At 44.9% G+C, this 18,684-nt stretch overlaps 1 protein-coding gene across 4 annotated transcripts in view; it reads left to right on the plus strand.

Annotated features, from left to right (window-relative positions):
* The window catches only part of LOC129854923 (ubiquitin-conjugating enzyme E2 Q2-like), a 30,768-nt gene that overhangs the window by 5,286 nt on the left and 6,798 nt on the right, over positions 1-18,684 (plus strand). The window contains exons 3-13 of one of the 4 annotated variants that reach the window (XM_055922103.1): positions 8,389-8,511; positions 8,700-8,756; positions 11,456-11,542; positions 13,533-13,589; positions 13,905-13,989; positions 16,935-16,995; positions 17,098-17,188; positions 17,309-17,367; positions 18,192-18,240; positions 18,402-18,497; positions 18,607-18,673. In XM_055922103.1, coding sequence (XP_055778078.1) covers positions 8,389-8,511; positions 8,700-8,756; positions 11,456-11,542; positions 13,533-13,589; positions 13,905-13,989; positions 16,935-16,995; positions 17,098-17,188; positions 17,309-17,367; positions 18,192-18,240; positions 18,402-18,497; positions 18,607-18,673 — 832 coding nt within the window. Of the gene's footprint in view, positions 1-8,388; positions 8,512-8,699; positions 8,757-11,455; positions 11,543-13,532; positions 13,605-13,904; positions 13,990-16,934; positions 16,996-17,097; positions 17,189-17,308; positions 17,368-18,191; positions 18,241-18,401; positions 18,498-18,606; positions 18,674-18,684 lie in introns of all 4 variants that reach the window. The other 3 variants (XM_055922101.1, XM_055922102.1, XM_055922104.1) reach the window with 3 other exon arrangements.

Consider the following 18,684-nt stretch of genomic DNA (forward strand, 5'->3'; position numbering starts at 1 on the left):
CTGGTAGATGGGTAAAAAAATTAAATATCCCTTTGAGTATTGAATAACACTTTGAATGGCGTATCAATACACCCAGTCGCTACAAAGATAAAGGCGTCCTTCCTAACTCGGTTGCCTTGGAGGAAGGAAACCGCTCAGCGATTTCACCATGAGGCCAATGGTGACTTTCAAAAAGTAAGTTTAGTGGCTGGATAGGAGAAAACTGAGGATGGATCAACAACATTGTAGTTACTCCAAAATACTAACCTAAATTACAGTGAAAAGAAGCAAGTCTGTACAGAATAAAAAATATTCCAAAACATGCATCCCGTTTGCAATAAGTCAAATAAATAATTTTTTTGTCCTGCTTACAATGTATTCTGTTTAGGGCAAACACAACACATCACTGAGTACCACGCTTGGTATTTTAAAGCATGGTAGTGGCTGTATCATGTAATGGATATGCTTGTCATTGGCAAGGAGTTTTAGGATAACAGAAACTGAATAGAGTTAAGCACAGGCAAAATCCTAACAGAACTTGGCTCAGTCTGCTTTCAACAGACATTGGGAGAGAAATTCACCTGTCAGCAGGACAATAACCTAAAACTCGAGGCCAATTATATACTGTTCGAGCCCTTAATGCTGATTGGCTGACAGCCGTGGCATATCAGACCGTATACCACGGGTATGACAAAACATTTATTTTTACTGCTCTAAGTACATTGGTAACCAGTTTATAATAGCAATAAGGCATGATATTTGTTTATTAATTAATTATTATTGACTAAGAACAGCCCTTAGCTGTGGTATATTGGACATATACCACTACCCCTCGGGCCTTATTGCTAAAATATACAGAGTGTACAAAACATTAGGAACACCTTCCTAATATTGAGTTGCACCACCTTTTCCCTTCAAAACAGCCTCAATTTGTCGGGTCATGGACTCTACAAGGTGTCAAGTGTTCCACAGGGATGCTGGCCCATGTCGACTCCAATGCGTCCCACAGTTGTCAACTTGGCTGGATGTCCTTTGGGTGGTGGACCATTCTTGATACACACGGGAAACTGTTGAGCATGAAAAACCCAGCAGCGTTGCAGTTCTTAACACACTCAAACCGATGCATCCTGGCACCTACTACCATACCCCGTTCAAAGGCACCTACTACCATACCCCGTTCAAAGGCACCTACTACCATACCCCGTTCAAAGGCACCTACTACCATACCCCGTTCAAAGGCACCTACTACCATACCCCGTTCAAAGGCACCTACTACCATACCCCGTTCAAAGGCACCTACTACCATACCCCGTTCAAAGGCACCTACTACCATACCCCGTTCAAAGGCACCTACTACCATACCCCGTTCAAAGGCACCTACTACCATACCCCGTTCAAAGGCACCTACTACCATACCCCGTTCAAAGGCACCTACCACCATACCCCGTTCAAAGGCACCTACCACCATACCCCGTTCAAAGGCACCTACCACCATACCCCGTTCAAAGGCACCTACCACCATACCCCGTTCAAAGGCACCTACTACCATACCCCGTTCAAAGGCACCTACTACCATACCCCGTTCAAAGGCACCTACTACCATACCCCGTTCAAAGGCACCTACTACCATACCCCGTTCAAAGGCACCTACTACCATACCCCGTTCAAAGGCACCTACTACCATACCCCGTTCAAAGGCACCTACTACCATACCCCGTTCAAAGGCACCTACCACCATACCCCGTTCAAAGGCACCTACCACCATACCCCGTTCAAAGGCACCTACCACCATACCCCGTTCAAAGGCACCTACCACCATACCCCGTTCAAAGGCACCTACCACCATACCCCGTTCAAAGGCACCTACTACCATACCCCGTTCAAAGGCACCTACTACCATACCCCGTTCAAAGGCACCTACTACCATACCCCGTTCAAAGGCACCTACTACCATACCCCGTTCAAAGGCACCTACTACCATACCCCGTTCAAAGGCACCTACTACCATACCCCGTTCAAAGGCACCTACTACCATACCCCGTTCAAAGGCACCTACTACCATACCCCGTTCAAAGGCACCTACTACCATACCCCGTTCAAAGGCACCTACCACCATACCCCGTTCAAAGGCACCTACCACCATACCCCGTTCAAAGGCACCTACCACCATACCCCGTTCAAAGGCACCTACCACCATACCCCGTTCAAAGGCACCTACCACCATACCCCGTTCAAAGGCACCTACCACCATACCCCGTTCAAAGGCACCTACCACCATACCCCGTTCAAAGGCACCTACCACCATACCCCGTTCAAAGGCACCTACCACCATACCCCGTTCAAAGGCACCTACCACCATACCCCGTTCAAAGGCACCTACCACCATACCCCGTTCAAAGGCACCTACCACCATACCCCGTTCAAAGGCACCTACCACCATACCCCGTTCAAAGGCACCTACCACCATACCCCGTTCAAAGGCACCTACCACCATACCCCGTTCAAAGGCACCTACCACCATACCCCGTTCAAAGGCACCTACCACCATACCCCGTTCAAAGGCACCTACCACCATACCCCGTTCAAAGGCACCTACCACCATACCCCGTTCAAAGGCACCTACCACCATACCCCGTTCAAAGGCACCTACCACCATACCCCGTTCAAAGGCACTTCAATCTTTTGTCTTTCCCATTCACCCTCTGAATGGCGCACATGCACAACCCATGTCTTAATTGTCTGAAGGATATAAAAGTCCTTCCTTAACCTGTTTCCTACCCTTCATCTACACGGATTAAACGGAATTTAACAGGTGACATTCAAAACCTCTAGTCTAGAGTTGGTGCGTTAATCTAAGTAACAAAGATCCCCGTAAAAATGGAGGTAGTGAAGGAAAATAAAAGTGACGAATGGAGGTAGTTTTGTGCCAACTAAAATTAGGGATTAAATATGTTTTAAAAAACAAACCTTTTCTAGAGCTTTCTTATACAGTTTCTCTTAGATATTGGACAGGCACTTCAAAAACGTATTCCTTACAATGTCGTTTTCTACCCTTATTTTTTAAAAATATTTATGTGTTATTCAATGCATTTCTATGGGCTACAGTAGTGAAGTCCAAATTCAATATCTTATAAAAAAAAAATGTGGATACCTAAAGCGGTCCTACAATTCAAAATCAAATAGTTAAATGATCCATGGTATGACATTCTTAAAACGATGTCAGCTTAGAATCCCCCTCTTTTACCTGGATTCACCTGGTCGGTCTATATCATGGAAAGAGCAGGTGTTCCTAATGTTTTGTACACTGGAGGTGCTTATCAAGACAAACATTAAATGTTCCTGAGTGACCTAGTTAGTTTTGACATAAATCGGCGTGAAAATCTATGGCAAGACTTGAAAATGTCAAATTTGCAAGATTTTTGTTTTGTGTGTTAATTCTTACATTAGCCCAGAACGTTTTTGTGTTAATACATACAGCCGGAAATAACCTTTGGATATCAGAGTGGCGGTAACTCGCCAGCCTTCTGACCTGAAATACAACTTTCCCGAATTGGATCCTTTGCTCGTACCCCCCAAGGCAATTGAACTCATCCCAGAGGCTGCTCCAAGACACCACCGGCGGAGAAGTATTCAGAGTGGACTTCTAGTCCGACACAGGAGGAGTGCACACCATCCACCGCTTTCCGAGTATATTTCTAGCTAATGTTCAGTCTCTGGACAATAAAGTAGACGAGCTCAGGGCGAGGATCTCCTTCCAGAGAGACATCAGGTATTGTAACATACTCTGTTTCACAGAATCATGGCTCTGTCCGGATATACTGTCCCTGTCCATACAGCCAGCTGGGTTCTCAGTACATCGCGCAGACAGATATATAAAGAACTCTGTGAAGAAGAAAGGCGGAGGTGTATGTTTCATGATTAACTACTCGTGCTGTGATTGTGATAACGTACAGGAACTTTAGTCCTTTTGTTCACCCAACCTTGAATACCTCGACAATAGTCACAGCCGTGTATTTTTCCCCCTCAAGCCGATACCACAATGGCCCTCAAGGAACAACACTGGACCTTGTGCAGACTGGATAACACATCCTTAGGCCGCATTTATTGTAGCTGGGGACTTAAACAAAGAAAATGAGGAAGCCGCTACCGAAGTTCTATCAACACATTTGCCTGTAGTATTGGTGTTACACCCCTGAAAAAGGGGGAAAGAATCACAATTGTGATACGGAATGTTTACTTATTGAGAACTTTTTAGTGCAATGAGAAAAAGACCGCGAATTCTCCGTGAACTTGAGTGGAGACCAGAGCAATCGATCTCAGGCTCATAGATTAAGAGCATTTAGTAGATCACAGATTAACACTTTTACCCACGACAACATAAAGTAATCAACATAACGTTTACACATTCCCCTCACAATTCGTACCCTTTGTATGCTTGACGGATTTTAACACAATTATATAAATGTTATCAATCTATCAACTAATACTGAATGCATGATCTTCTTAACCTTAGATGTTTTAAGATCCTCACATACTATGAATTTACTAATACTGTTTAATGTATAACAGGCTATTAGTATTTCCTTTAACCTGTCACATTGGCGCTTCAAAAACTCTGGACCACTCTCCCTTCCGGGATGGCTACAAGGCTCTCCCCCACCCTCGCTTCGGAAAATCAGATCATGACTTCGTTCTGCTCCTCCATATAGGCAGAAACTCAAACAGGAAGTACCCATGCTAAGGTCTATTCAACGCTGGTCATGCAAAACATCAGTACAGAGACAGTTGAGTCACAAATTCAACGGCTCAGACTCAAGACGTATGTGGCAGGGACTCCAGACAATCACGGATAACAAAGGGAAAACCAGCCACATACACTAATGTCTTGCTCTCAGACAAGCTAAATACCTTCACCCACTTTGAGGATAACACAGTGCCACCGACGCGGCCCGCTCCCGAGGACTGTGGGCTCTTGTTCTCCGTGGCCGATGTGAGTAAAACATTTTAAGCTCGTTAACCCTCACAAGGCTGCCGGCCCAGACGACTTCCCTAGCCACGTCGTCAGAGCCTGCGCGGACCAGACGACATCCCTAGCCACGTCGTCAGAGCCTGCGCGGACCAGACGACATCCCTAGCCACGTCGTCAGAGCCTGCGCGGACCAGACGACATCCCTAGCCACGTCGTCAGAGCCTGCGCGGACCAGACGACATCCCTAGCCACGTCGTCAGAGCCTGCGCGGACCAGACGACATCCCTAGCCACGTCGTCAGAGCCTGCGGGGACCAGACGACATCCCTAGCCACGTCGTCAGAGCCTGCGGGGACCAGACGACATCCCTAGCCACGTCGTCAGAGCCTGCGGGGACCAGACGACATCCCTAGCCACGTCGTCAGAGCCTGCGCGGACCAGACGACATCCCTAGCCACGTCGTCAGAGCCTGCGCGGCCCAGACGACATCCCTAGCCACGTCGTCAGAGCCTGCGCGGCCCAGACGACATCCCTAGCCACGTCGTCAGAGCCTGCGCGGACCAGACGACATCCCTAGCCACGTCGTCAGAGCCTGCGCGGACCAGATGGCTGGAGTGTTTACAGATATATTCAATCTCTCTTTATCCCAGTCTGCTGTCCCCACTTGCTTCAAGATGTCCACCGTTGTTTTTGTACCCAAGAAAGTCATTTTATTTCATTTACCTTTGCTATCGCCCCGTAGCATGCACTTCTGTCATCATGAAGTGCTTTGAGAGGCTAGTTAGGGATCATATCACTTCCACCTTACCTGACACCCTACACCCACTTTTGCATACCGCCCGAATAGATCAACTTATGATGCAATCGCCATCACAAATCAAATCAAATGTATTTATATAGCCCTTCTTAAATCAGCTGATTTCTCAACGTGCTGTACAGAAACCCAGCCTACAACCCCAAACAGCAAGCAATGCAGGTGTAGAAGCATCACACTGCCCTATCCCATCTAGACAAGAAAAATACCTATGTAAGAATGCTGTTAATTGACTACAGCTCAACTTTCGACACCATAGTACCCTCCAAGTTCATCACTAAGCTCAGGGCCCTTGGTCTGAACCCCGCTCTGTACAAGTAGGTCCTGGACTTCCTGACGGGCTGTCTCCATGTGGTGAAGGTAGGAAACAACACCTAGAAAAGTGAAAGCTTCAAGTTCCTCGGTGTACCCATCACTGAGCTCCTGAAATGGTCCACCCATACAGTGTGGTGAAGGCGCAGCAGCGCCTCTTCAACATCAGGCGTCTGAAGAAATTTGGCTTAGCCCCTAAGACACTCACAAACTTATACAGATGAACCATGGAGAGCATCCTGTCGGGCTGTATCACCGCCTGGTACGGCAACTGCACCGCCCGCAACCGCAGGGCTCTCCAGAGGATGGTACAATCTGCCCAATGCATCACCAGGGGCACACTGCCTGCCCTCCAGGACACCTACAGCACCCGATGTCACAGGAAGGCCAAAAAGATCATCGAGGACATCAACCACCCAAGCCACGGGCCTTTTCACCCCGCTATCATCCAACATGCGAGGTACAGGTGCATCAAAGCTGGGGCCGAGAGACTGAAAAACAGCTTCTATCTCAAGGCCAACAGACTGTAAAATAGTCATCACTAGCCGGCCTCCACCCAGTACCCTGCCCTGAATTTAGTCACTGTCACTAGCTGGCTACCACCTGGTTACTCTACCATGCACCTTAGAGGCTGCTGCCCTACTGCTGCCCTGCCCTTGTGCCTTCTGGAAGTATTCAGACCCCTTTCACTTTATCCACATTTTGTTACGTAACATCCTTATTCTAAAATGGAATAAAAAAGTTCTCATCAATCTACACACAATACCCCATAATGACATCACAATACCCCATAATGATGAAGCGAAAACAGGTTTTTAGAATTGTTTGCAAATGTATAATTTTTATTTTTAAATACCCTATTTACATAAGTATTCAGACCCTTTGCTATGAGATTTGAAATTGAGCTCAGGTGCATCCTGTTTGTTTCTACATCCTTGACATCATTGATGTTTCTACAACTTGATTGGAGTCCACCTGGTAAATTGGACTTGATCTGGAAAGGCACACACCTGTCTATATCATGTCCCACAGTTGACAGTGCATGTCAGAGGAAAAACCAAGCCATGAGGTCGAAGGAATTGTCCGTACCGCTCCGAGACAGGATTGTGTCGCAGGCACAGATCTTGGGAAGGGTACCAAAAAAATGTCTGCAGCATTGAAGGTCCCCAAGAACACAGTGGCCTCTTCTTAAATAGAAGTTTGGAACCACCAAAACTCTTCCTAGAGCTGGCCGCCCGGCCAAACTGAGCAATCGGGGGAGAAGGGCCTTGGCCAGGGAGGTGACCAAGAACCTGATGGTCACTCTGCCAGAGCTCCAGAGTTCCTCTGTGGAGATGGGAGAACCTTCAAGAAACTCAGTATTAGGAAGATGTATGTAATGTTTTTTACACTCAGTATGTGTAAAGTTTACGTACTGTTTTACTCATTTCATATCTATATACTGTCTTTTAGTCCGTGCCACTCCGACATTGCTCATCCTAATATTTATATATTTCTTAATTCCATTATTTTACTTTTAGATTTGTGTGTATTGTCGTGAATTGTTAGATACTTCTGCACTGTTGGGGCAAGGAACATAAGCATTTCTCTACACCCACAATAACATCTGCTAAATATGTGTATGTGACAAATCACATTTTGATTTGATTAACCACCAACTTGACAGAGCTTGAAGAGTTAAAAAAATAATAATGTGCAAATATTGTACAATCCAGGTGTGCAAAGCTCTAAAAGACTTTCCCAGAAACCTCAGTTGTCATCGCTGCCAATGGTAGTTATAACATGTATTGAATCAGGGGGTTGAATTCTTATCTAATCAAGACGTATACATTTAATTTTTAAAATAATCAAAAACCTTTATTTTTTAAACATTTTCTTAGGTTTTGACATTAGACTATTTTGTGTAGATCATAACATTAAAAAAGACAGTTAAATCCCAATTTGTAACACAACAAAATGTGGAATAAGTCGAGGGGTATGCAATACTTTCTGAAGGCACAGTACGTACCATTTAGCAGATGCTTTTATCCATAGCGACTTCGTCATGCGTGCATCATTTTTTTCCCGTAAGGGTGGCCCCCAGCGGGAATGTAACCCAATGACCCTTGGCGTTACAAGTGTCATACTTTACCGACTGAGCCACATAGAACACTAAGTCGCTGTGACTCTCATGGAAATCATAGTACCTCCTTCAAAATATTTTGATCGTTTACAGTAAAGAGTTGTTGGTATTGTATTATTGTGAGAAAGGTTCGGAGATACTGTAGCTGCTGGAGAATGATAGTTGACCTGTTATTCTTTTTTTCTTCTCCCAGCTCCTACAGCAGCTAAAGCGTCTCATCTGTGACCTGTGTCGGCTGTACAACCTGCCACAGCACCCAGATGTTGAGATGCTAGATCAGCCACTCCCTGCTGGGCCCATTAACCAAGAGCGCAAGGTAGGGCTCATTTTAGAATTAAATTATATTTCTATGGTAAGCCTAACAACCTCATATAATTTTTTATATCGAAATATAGTGATTTGCGGATGGCGACAGGCAGTATTCTGGGCCTGGGTAACATTCCATACACCATTGATACAATCAGAAAGTCATTTTTTATTTTTTTCCCCCACTCTCCCGTATAGCATGGACCAGCAGATGAAGTGACATCCGAGGAGGAGGATGAAGAAGAAATGGGCGAGGTGTGTGTGTACATGTTTACCTACCTATGTACCAAGGTAGGGCGGTTTTATGGTTGCATCATCGATCGACGGACGTTTTGACGGCCATCGTCGATGGTGACGACATCGTGATGTCACAAACAGGGTTTAGCGTATTTGAATTTGACTGCACCTCTGGAGTCTGGCAGTGTAACGGATGTGAAATGGCTAGCTAGTTAGCGGTGGTGCGCGCTAATGGCCTTTCAATCGGTGATGTCACTTGCTCTGAGACCTTGAAGTAGTGGTTCCCCTTGCTCTGCAAGGGCCGCGGCTTTTGTGGAGCAATGGGTAACGATGCTTCGTGGGTGACTGTTGTTGATGTGTGCAGAGGGTCCCTGGTTCACGCCCGAGTCGGGGTGAGGCAACGGCTGTAAAGTTAAACTGTTACAGCAGCACAATAGCACAGCGCTGTTCTGCACACAGCAGGGTGATGTGCCAAATGGCCTATTTGCCATAGCTTACATTTTCAATGCAAACACTGCCTTCACAAAGTATTCATAAGCCTTGACTTATTCCACATTTTGTTGTTACATCCTGAACGCTAAATTAATATAATCTAAATATTTCTGACCCATCTAATACACTACCCCTATAATGACGAAGTGAAAACATGTTTTTAGACATTTTTGCAAATTTTATTGAAAATGAAAATACAGAAATATCTCATTTACATAAGTTTTCACAACCCTGAGTCAATACTTTGTAGGAGCACAATTGGCAGCGATTACAGCTGTAATTGTTTCCGGGTAAATTCTCTTAAGAGCTTTGCACACATGGATTGTACAATATTTGTACATTATTCTTTAAAAAAATCTTCACGTTCTGTCAAGTTGGTTGTTGATAATTTCTAAACAGCCATATTCAAGTCTTGCCATAGATTTTCAAGCCGATTTAAGTCAAAACTGTAACTAGGCCACTCAGGAACATTCAATAACGTCTTGGTAGGTAACTCAAGTGTGTATTTGTGTTACTGTACATTATGAAGCCGATTGTCCTGCTAAAAAGGTGAATTTGTCTCCCAGTGTCTGTTTTGAAAGCAGACTGAACCAGGTTTTTGCCTGTGTTTAGCTCTATTTTTATTGTTGTTTTATCCCAAAAAACTCCCTAGTCTTTGCCAATAACAAGCATACCCATAGCATGATGCAGCTTCCACCATTCTTGACAATATGAAGAGTGGTACTCAATGATGTGTTGTGTAGGATTTGCCCCAAACATAACACATTGTATTCAGAGCAAAAAGTACATTTCTTCGCTGCATTTTTTGCATTTTTACTTTAGTACCCTATTGCAAACAGGATGCATGTTTTGGAATATTTTTCTGCACAGGCTTCTTTATTTTCACTCTTTGATTTAGGTTAGTTTTGTGGAGTAACTATATAATGCTGTTGATCCATCCTCAGTTCTCCTATCACAGCCATTAAACTCTTAACTGTTTTTAAATCACCAGTGGCTTAATGGTGAAATCCCTGAGAGGTTTCCTTCCTCTACGGCAACTGAGTTAAGAAGGGCGTTTATATCTGTGTTCTAGTGACTGGGTGTATTGATACACCATCCAAAGTGTAATTAATAACTTCACCATGATCAAATGGATATTCAATGTGTGCTTTTTTTTCTCTTTTCTTTTTTACCCATGTGTAGAGATGAGGTAGTCATTCAGAAATCATGTTAACCACTATTATTCTTCGCAGAGTGAGTCCATGCAACTTAGGTGACTTTTTAAGCATATTTTTTAAGCATAACTCTTGAACTTATTTAGGCTTGTCATAACAAAAGGGTTGAATACTTATTGACTTAGCTTTTTATTTGTGTTTCTTTTGTAAAAATGCTGAAAAACATAAATCCACTTTTGACATTATGGGGTATTGTGTGTGTGTGTGTAGGTGACACAATCTCAATGTAATACAGTTTATATTCTGGCTGTAACACAACAAAATATGGAAGAAGTCAAGGGGTGTGAATGCTTTCTGAATACAATGTATTAGGTGGTTAGTCTGTTGTCTTGCGTTATGTTATTAATGATGTAGCTTGACACGTGACTTGGGCTCCCGAGTGGCGTAGCGGTCTAAGGCCCTGCTATCTCAGTGCTAGTGGCGTCACTGCAGTCCCTGGTTCGAATCCAGACTGCATCACATCTGGCCGTGATTGGGAGTCCCATAGGGCGGTGCACAATTGGCTCAGCGTTGTCCGGGGTAGGCCGTCATTGTAAATCAGTTTTTTTTCCCTTAACTGACTTGCCTTTAAATAAAGGTTAAATAAAATAAATGATAATTTAAAAAAATATATTTGACACGGATATAATTGTTTTTAAAAGGCTAATATAAGTGATATAAGTATTTTTATGGACAAAAGAAAGTCCTACCAATTCGTAAATCATTCTGTAGCCTAGACTAGCCAAGATAACTAGGTCTAACACTGTTTGGGCCTAGCAATGTGTCCTTTTATTTTGCCTTCTTCCCTTCCAATTGACCCCTATCGTCTATTCCTGCCATGATTGGATGATCTGTCATTTAAGACATCGCCCAACCCTACTATGTGCAATGATATATATATATATATATATATATATATATATATATATATAGAAACTGATAATGTCCACATTCATCATAAACTTATTGTGCTCTATATACATTCGCTTGTGTTTCTATACTATAGGCAATAAAACTTTAGATTGTGTTCAGCAGGACATTGAAGACCTGGACCACTATGAGATGAAGGAAGAGGAGCCAGTGGACGGGAAGAAGTCAGAGGACGACGGAATAGAGAAGGTAATTACCCTGCATGCATCTGTCTACATAACATTAAGAACACTTGCTCTTTCCATGACATAGACTGACCAGGTGAAAGCTATGAAAGTGTTCCTTCTACTTAAGTGTAGTTGAAGAGGAGGAGACGGGTGAAAGAACGATTTTTATGCCTTGAGACATGGATTGTGTATGTGTGCCATTGAGTGCTTGAGGTGTCACTACAGACCTGGGTTTGATCCCGGGCTGTGTTGCAGCCGGCCGCGACCGGGAGACTCATGAGTCGGCTTACAATTGGCTCAGTGTCGTCCAGGTTAGGGGTGGTTATAGCTGCCCGAGATTTCCTTGTACCATCGCGCCCCAGCTACTCCTGTGGCGGGCTTGACGCATGCACGCTGATACGGTCGCCAGGTATACGGTGTTTCCTCCCGACACTTTGGTGCGGCTGGCTTCCGGGTTAAGTGAGCATTGTGTCAAGAAGCAGCGCGGCTTGGTTGTGTTGTGTTTCGGCGGCCGCACGGCTCTCGACCGTCGCCTCTCCCGTGTCCATACGGGAGTAGCAGCGATGGGACAAGACTGTAACTACCAATTGGCTACCACGAAATTGGGGAGAAAAAAGAGGGGGAATTCCAACAAAAAAATCCACCACCCAAAGGACATTCAACCAACTTGACCATACTGTGGGAAGCATTGGAGTCAACATGGGCCATCAACCCTGTGGATTGCTTTAAACACTCTTGCGAAAGGGTGTTGGGGGGTGCAACTCAATATTAGGAAGGTGTTCCTGATGTTTGTTATGCTCAGTGTATATAGTTGACTTTTCTTTTTACGGTTTTCCTTAGCCTGGTTGTGTCTGTTCAGCTATTACATTCGACTCTTTGTACTCCGTGTCGTTTACCAAAGAGGCCAATAGGGTCTGGCTCCAGCTGATGTCTTTTCAGGAAGCGGACGCTGCGAGACCTACGAGCTCAAACAAGACGAATGGTGCCAGAGGACTAGCTAGTGTTAGCAGAACTGAGTGATTTACCTTTAGCTATATTGTCGAATTAATGGAAACGATCATTATGCTTTGGCATTATGAATACTCTGTTTCTCTGTAAATAATTTTAATATTGAGAGTAAAAAAAACAGGTAAAAATTCCTAACCAGGAAATGTAAAACAGAGAAAACAGAATTCAGGAAATACAAAATATAATTTTATGGAACCCCCTTGATAGTTTATTACCCATTATTTTACCAGGTATATTTACAGGACACATCTCTTGTACTCCAAGGACCTGGTGAAGTGTTGCAGGGTAGAGGAGAATAATGTGCTTATTTGAAAACTATACAAAAATAGTAGCTCGCAGCGGTTCAGTTTTTTAAAAAGTAGCTTATTTTGTCCGGTCGAAACCCGTCTGTCAAAAGTTGCTAGCTCATGTCTAAAATTCGCTAACTAAATACATTCTGCAATTGGGACTTCTCTAAGCCTCGCCACCCTTGGTTGCTGTTGCAACCTCGGACAACATTTTCCTGCGAAGTCCTATTTCCCATTCAACCACTGGCGAAGTCCCCCCTCACATTGATCTCAAACTGTTTTTAATACTCAATGAAAATGAACACAGACTACCCCCTTGCTAATCAGGAAACTCTTGGGTGTGTTGTGGTGGACTGTCATTACAATTGCTTCAGTGGAAACCTGGTAAAATTTTATTTCCAACAACCAATGACCAACTCAGCCATAAATCCCAGCTGCATATTGAATGTTGAGATTGACGAAAAGGCCAGTCTCTTTGGAAAATGACATGGTGGCGTGTTAGACTGGTACCCAGACTACGTCTTCCCTGCATGTTATTTTTAAGCATTTCATGATCCTGTGTAGTCTTTTACTATTGTTTTACTATCTTATATATTTTTTACAAAATAAATAAATTATTGTTTTCATCTAGCTTTTTATTATTAAATGAAGAAGCACTTCCTACTGCATTTTCTTTTTGGTACGAAATGTGCTATATAAATACAATTTGATTTGAAGGAGAATCTGGCCATCCTTGAGAAGATCCGTAAGAACCAGAGGCAGGACCACTTGAACGTAAGTGCTCATTCGGTAAGGTTTCTTTCTTCTTTTTCAGGGGGGGACGGGAACATTTCTACTGTTGTATAGTCTCTCTGTTTTTTTTCTTCTCAACCTAGTCCTTGGGGACCACCAGCCATGTTTAATCCATTCCAAAAACTAGCTCACCTGATTCAACAAGTTCACTAATCGTAAAGCCCATGATTGGCTAAATTAGCCGTGTGAGTGTTTTGGAATAGATCAAAAGTAGGTGTGGTCCTGGAGGACTGGATTGAGAAACGGTGCTCTGTTAGCCTGGTTCTGATCCCAGTGGTGTTGTGATGCCTGTTTCAGGGTGCCGTCTCTGGTTCCGTTCAGGCCTCCGATCGTCTCATGAAGGAACTCAGGGAGATCTACAGATCACAGAGTTACAAGACAGGTGAGTCTGGCCTGCTTCAGTTTAGGACTGGGCGATATATCGAATTAATTTCAATTTCTGTTTTTTTTGTTGTTGTGATTTTTACCTCACGCCAACTAAGTTGAGAGATCACATCTTCCTCTCTGGCAAGCGGTTTCAACTCGATATTTACATTTGAGGTTTGGTCCAAAAGAATCGGTCAAATGGACACCGAAACACATTGAGACATTATTTTACTGTAATAGATGAGTTCATTTCTCTATCAATACCCTTTTTTATGTCTCAACTAGTCAAATTGCATGCAGAGCAGACACTACTAAAACGCTCCAACCCTAGTGTCTACCCCTCCCCAGTTGACCATCACCCTTTAGTGTCTACCCCTCCCCAGTTGGCCCTCACCCTTTAGTGTCTACCTTTCCCCTTTGGCCCTAAAACCCTTTAGTGTCTACCCCTCCCCTTTGGCCCTCACCCTTTAGTGTCTACCCCTCCCCTTTGTCCCTCACCCTTTAGTGTCTACCCCTCCCCAGTTGGACCTCACCCTTTAGTGTCTACCCCTCCCCTTTGGCCCTCATCCTTTAGTGTCTACCTTTCCCCTTTGGCCCTAAAACCCTTTAGTGTCTTCCCCTCCCCAGTTGGCCCTCACCTTTTAGTGTCTACCCCTCCCCAGTTGGCCCTCACCCTTTAGTGTCTACCCCTCCCCAGTTGGCCCTCACCTTTTAGTGTCTACCCCTCCCCAGTTGGCCATCACCCTTTAGTGTCTACCCCTCCCCAGTTGGCCCTCACCCTTTAGTGTCTACCTCTCCCCTTTGGCCCTCACCCTTTAGTGTCTACCCCTCCCCATTAGCCCTCGCCCTTTAGTGTCTACCCCTCCCCTTTGGCCCTCACCCTTTAGTGTCTACCCCTCCCCTTTGGCCCTCACCCTTTAGTGTCTACCCCTCCCCAGCTGGCCCTCCCCTTTGGCCCTCACCCTTTAGTGTCTACCCCTCCCCCTTTAGTGTCTACCCCTCCCCAGCTGGCCCTCCCCTTTGGCCCTCACCCTTTAGTGTCTACCTCTCCCCTTTGGCCCTCACCCTTTAGTGTCTACCTCTCCCCTTTGGCCCTCACCCTTTAGTGTCTACCCCTCCCCAGTTGGCCCTCACCCTCTAGTGTCTACCCCTCCCCAGTTGGCCCTCACCCTTTAGTGTCTACCCCTCCCCTTTGGCCCTCACCCTTTAGTGTCTACCCCTCCCCAGTTGTCCCTCACCTTTTAGTGTCTACCCCTCCCCTTTGGCCCTCACCCTTTAGTGTCTACCCCTCCCCAGTTGGCCCTCACCCTTTAGTGTCTACCTCTCCCCTTTGGCCCGCACCCTTTAGTGTCTACCCCTCCCCTTTGTCCCTCACCCTTTAGTGTCTACCCCTCCCCAGTTGGTCCTCACCCTTTAGTGTCTACCCCTCCCCAGTTGGCCCTCACCTTTTAGTGTCTACCCCTCCCCTTTGGCCCTCACCCTTTAGTGTCTACCTCTCCCCTTTGGCCCTCACCCTTTAGTGTCTACCCCTCCCCAGTTGGCCCTCACCCTCTAGTGTCTACCCCTCCCCAGTTGGTCCTCACCCTTTAGTGTCTACCCCTCCCCTTTGTCCCTCACCCTTTAGTGTCTACCCCTCCCCAGTTGGTCCTCACCTTTTAGTGTCTACCCCTCCCCAGTTGGCCATCACCCTTTAGTGTCTACCCCTCCCCAGCTGGCCCTCCCCTTTGGCCCTCACCCTTTAGTGTCTACCCCTCCCCAGTTGGCCCTCACCCTTTAGTGTCTACCCCTCCCCAGTTGGCCCTCACCCTCTAGTGTCTACCCCTCCCCAGTTGGCCCTCACCCTCTAGTGTCTACCCCTCCCCAGTTGGCCCTCACCCTTTAGTGTCTACCCCTCCCCAGTTGGCCCTCACCCTTTAGTGTCTACCCCTCCCCAGTTGGCCCTCACCTTTTAGTCATTCAGTTTTTGTAATGCTTTAGTTTTTTATGTTTGTTGTGTAGTAAAGATTTCAGCTTTTATTTTCATTGTTTTTGTATTAGTTTTCTCCTGTGAAGCACATTGCTTTGCATTCCTTGTATGAAATGTGCTGTATAAAAATAGCTGGATTTTATTGTCTTCACCTCCCCATTTGGTTCAAACTGTACAGTGTCTACCACTCCCCATTTGGTTCAAACTGTACACTGTCTACCACTCCCCATTTGGTTCAAACTGTACACTGTCTACCCACTCCCCATTTGGTTCAAACTGTACACTGTCTACCGACTCCCCATTGGTTCAAACTGTACACTGTCTACCACTCCCCATTGGTTCAAACTGTACACTGTCTACCCACTCCCCATTTGGTTCAAACTGTACACTGTCTACCCACTCCCCATTTGGTTCAAACTGTACACTGTCTACCCACTCCCCATTTGGTTCAAACTGTACACTGTCTACCCACTCCCCATTTGGTTCAAACTGTACACTGTCTACCCACTCCCCATTTGGTTCAAACTGTACACTGTCTACCCACTCCCCATTGGTTCAAACTGTACACTGTCTACCCACTCCCCATTTGGCTCAAACTGTACACTGTCTACCCACTCCCCATTTGGCTCAAACTGTACACTGTCTACCCACTCCCCATTGGTTCAAACTGTACACTGTCTACCCACTCCCCATTGGTTCAAACTGTACACTGTCTACCCACTCCCCATTTGGTTCAAACTGTACACTGTCTACCCACTCCCCATTGGTTCAAACTGTACACTGTCTACCCACTCCCCATTGGTTCAAACCCTTCAGTGCTTGTAGATCTGGGCTGATGATGAAACCAATCATAACATGTTTATTAACTCCTTGGGGTCGATGTCCACGCCCTTTGGAAAATGTAATTGGCATAATTGGAGAGAGAAAATCCCCATCAAAATCCGTCTGTTTTAACAGTGATATTCACCTGTACATATCTTGTTATTAATTTCCAGGTATTTATTCAGTGGAGCTAGTCAATGACAGCCTTTATGAATGGCACGTCAAAATAAGAACGTAAGTATTCAGATCCGGGTACTATTTCATAGAGACGTGTAGTTTCCTAGCTGTCCAAGTCTGGATAAAATAGTCTAATCATTCTATTATTTATTTTAACAGGGTAGACCCAGATAGTCCACTACATAGTGACTTGCAAGTTATGAAGGAGAAGGAAGGGGTGGACTACATTCTGCTCAGTTTCTCATATAAAGTGAGTTTCATTTGTTGATCGATTAAAAAAAATAATAATAATAATAATTATACATTGGCTTTTATTGGACCTGAAAGAGGTTTTGAGCTAAAAAGATTTCTTCTTGTTTGTCTCTTGCAGGATAACTTTCCCTTTGACCCACCGTTCGTACGGGTCGTCTCTCCTGTGCTGTCTGGCGGGTGAGTGCTGCTCAGTGAAGTCTGGATGGACTTTCTCTCTCTCTCTCTGCGTCTGTTTCTACCCAAATAGAATAGTCTTTGTCAGTCTGTCGATCCAATTCATTGTGTCCTTGGAGGGATCGGCTCATTGTGTCCTTGGAGGGGTCGGCTCATTGTGTCGTTGGAGGGATCGGTTCATTGTGTCCTTGGAGGGAACGGCTCATTGTGTCCTTGGAGGGAACGGCTCATTGTGTCCTTGGAGGGAACGGCTCATTGTGTCCTTGGAGGGAACGGCTCATTGTGTCCTTGGAGGGAACGGCTCATTGTGTCCTTGGAGGGATCGGCTCATTGTGTCCTTGGAGGGAACGGCTCATTGTGTCCTTGGAGGGAACGGCTCATTGTGTCCTTGGAGGGATCGGCACATTGTGTCCTTGGAGGGGTCGGCTCATTGTGTCCTTGGAGGGGTCGGCTCATTGTGTCCTTGGAGGGATCGGCTCATTGTGTCATTATCCATCACTAATGCAAATCATTCTGAACTACTGTTTTAACCAATGAGACTAGTTTGATGATAAAAGGAACATTACCTTTTTTAATATTTTATTATTTTATTATTATTATTTTATTTAACTAGGCAAGTCGGTTAAGAACAAATTCTTAGACCTACTGTGATATGTAGTTGTCGTACATAGCTACTTTATGTTGAATACACTGGTACGTTGAGTGTCTGCTAAATGACAAGAATGAGATGGGCCTAATCGTTGTCTGGTTACGTGAACCGGTTACGTGCACTTCTCCATCTTGAACTGGTACTGAGCTGATACTTCTCTCCATTCATTCTGTTTCAGTTACGTTCTTGGCGGAGGTGCCCTGTGTATGGAACTTCTCACAAAACAGGTCTGGATCATATTTAACCATTCACACAATGTGTGAAAAGTGGTTGAGGAAGTTGGCTCTTTCTCTTAGCTCAATTGTCTTCTCTCCTTTTGTTGCTCTCTTCTGACAGAAGTGACCAGGTGAAAACCGACCTAATGATGTATTTCTTTACGTTGTTCCAGGGCTGGAGCAGTGCCTATTCCATAGAGTCTGTGATCATGCAGATCAATGCCACTTTAGTCAAAGGAAAAGCCAGAGTGCAGTTTGGAGCCAATAAGGTAGGCTAATGCGTTCAACATCCTGGTAATTGGTACCAGTGATATGAGGTTGTCGAAGATGAGTCTGATCTGGTTTTACTTATTTGTTTTTTGTTTTTTTTCCTTTCAGAACCAGTACAATCTTGCCAGAGCACAACAGTCATACAAATCCCTGGTCCAGATTCACGAAAAGAATGGTAAGTCCCAA

The sequence above is a fragment of the Salvelinus fontinalis genome, chromosome 5, assembly GCF_029448725.1.
Source record: "Salvelinus fontinalis isolate EN_2023a chromosome 5, ASM2944872v1, whole genome shotgun sequence".
NCBI classification, from domain to species: domain Eukaryota; kingdom Metazoa; phylum Chordata; class Actinopteri; order Salmoniformes; family Salmonidae; genus Salvelinus; species Salvelinus fontinalis.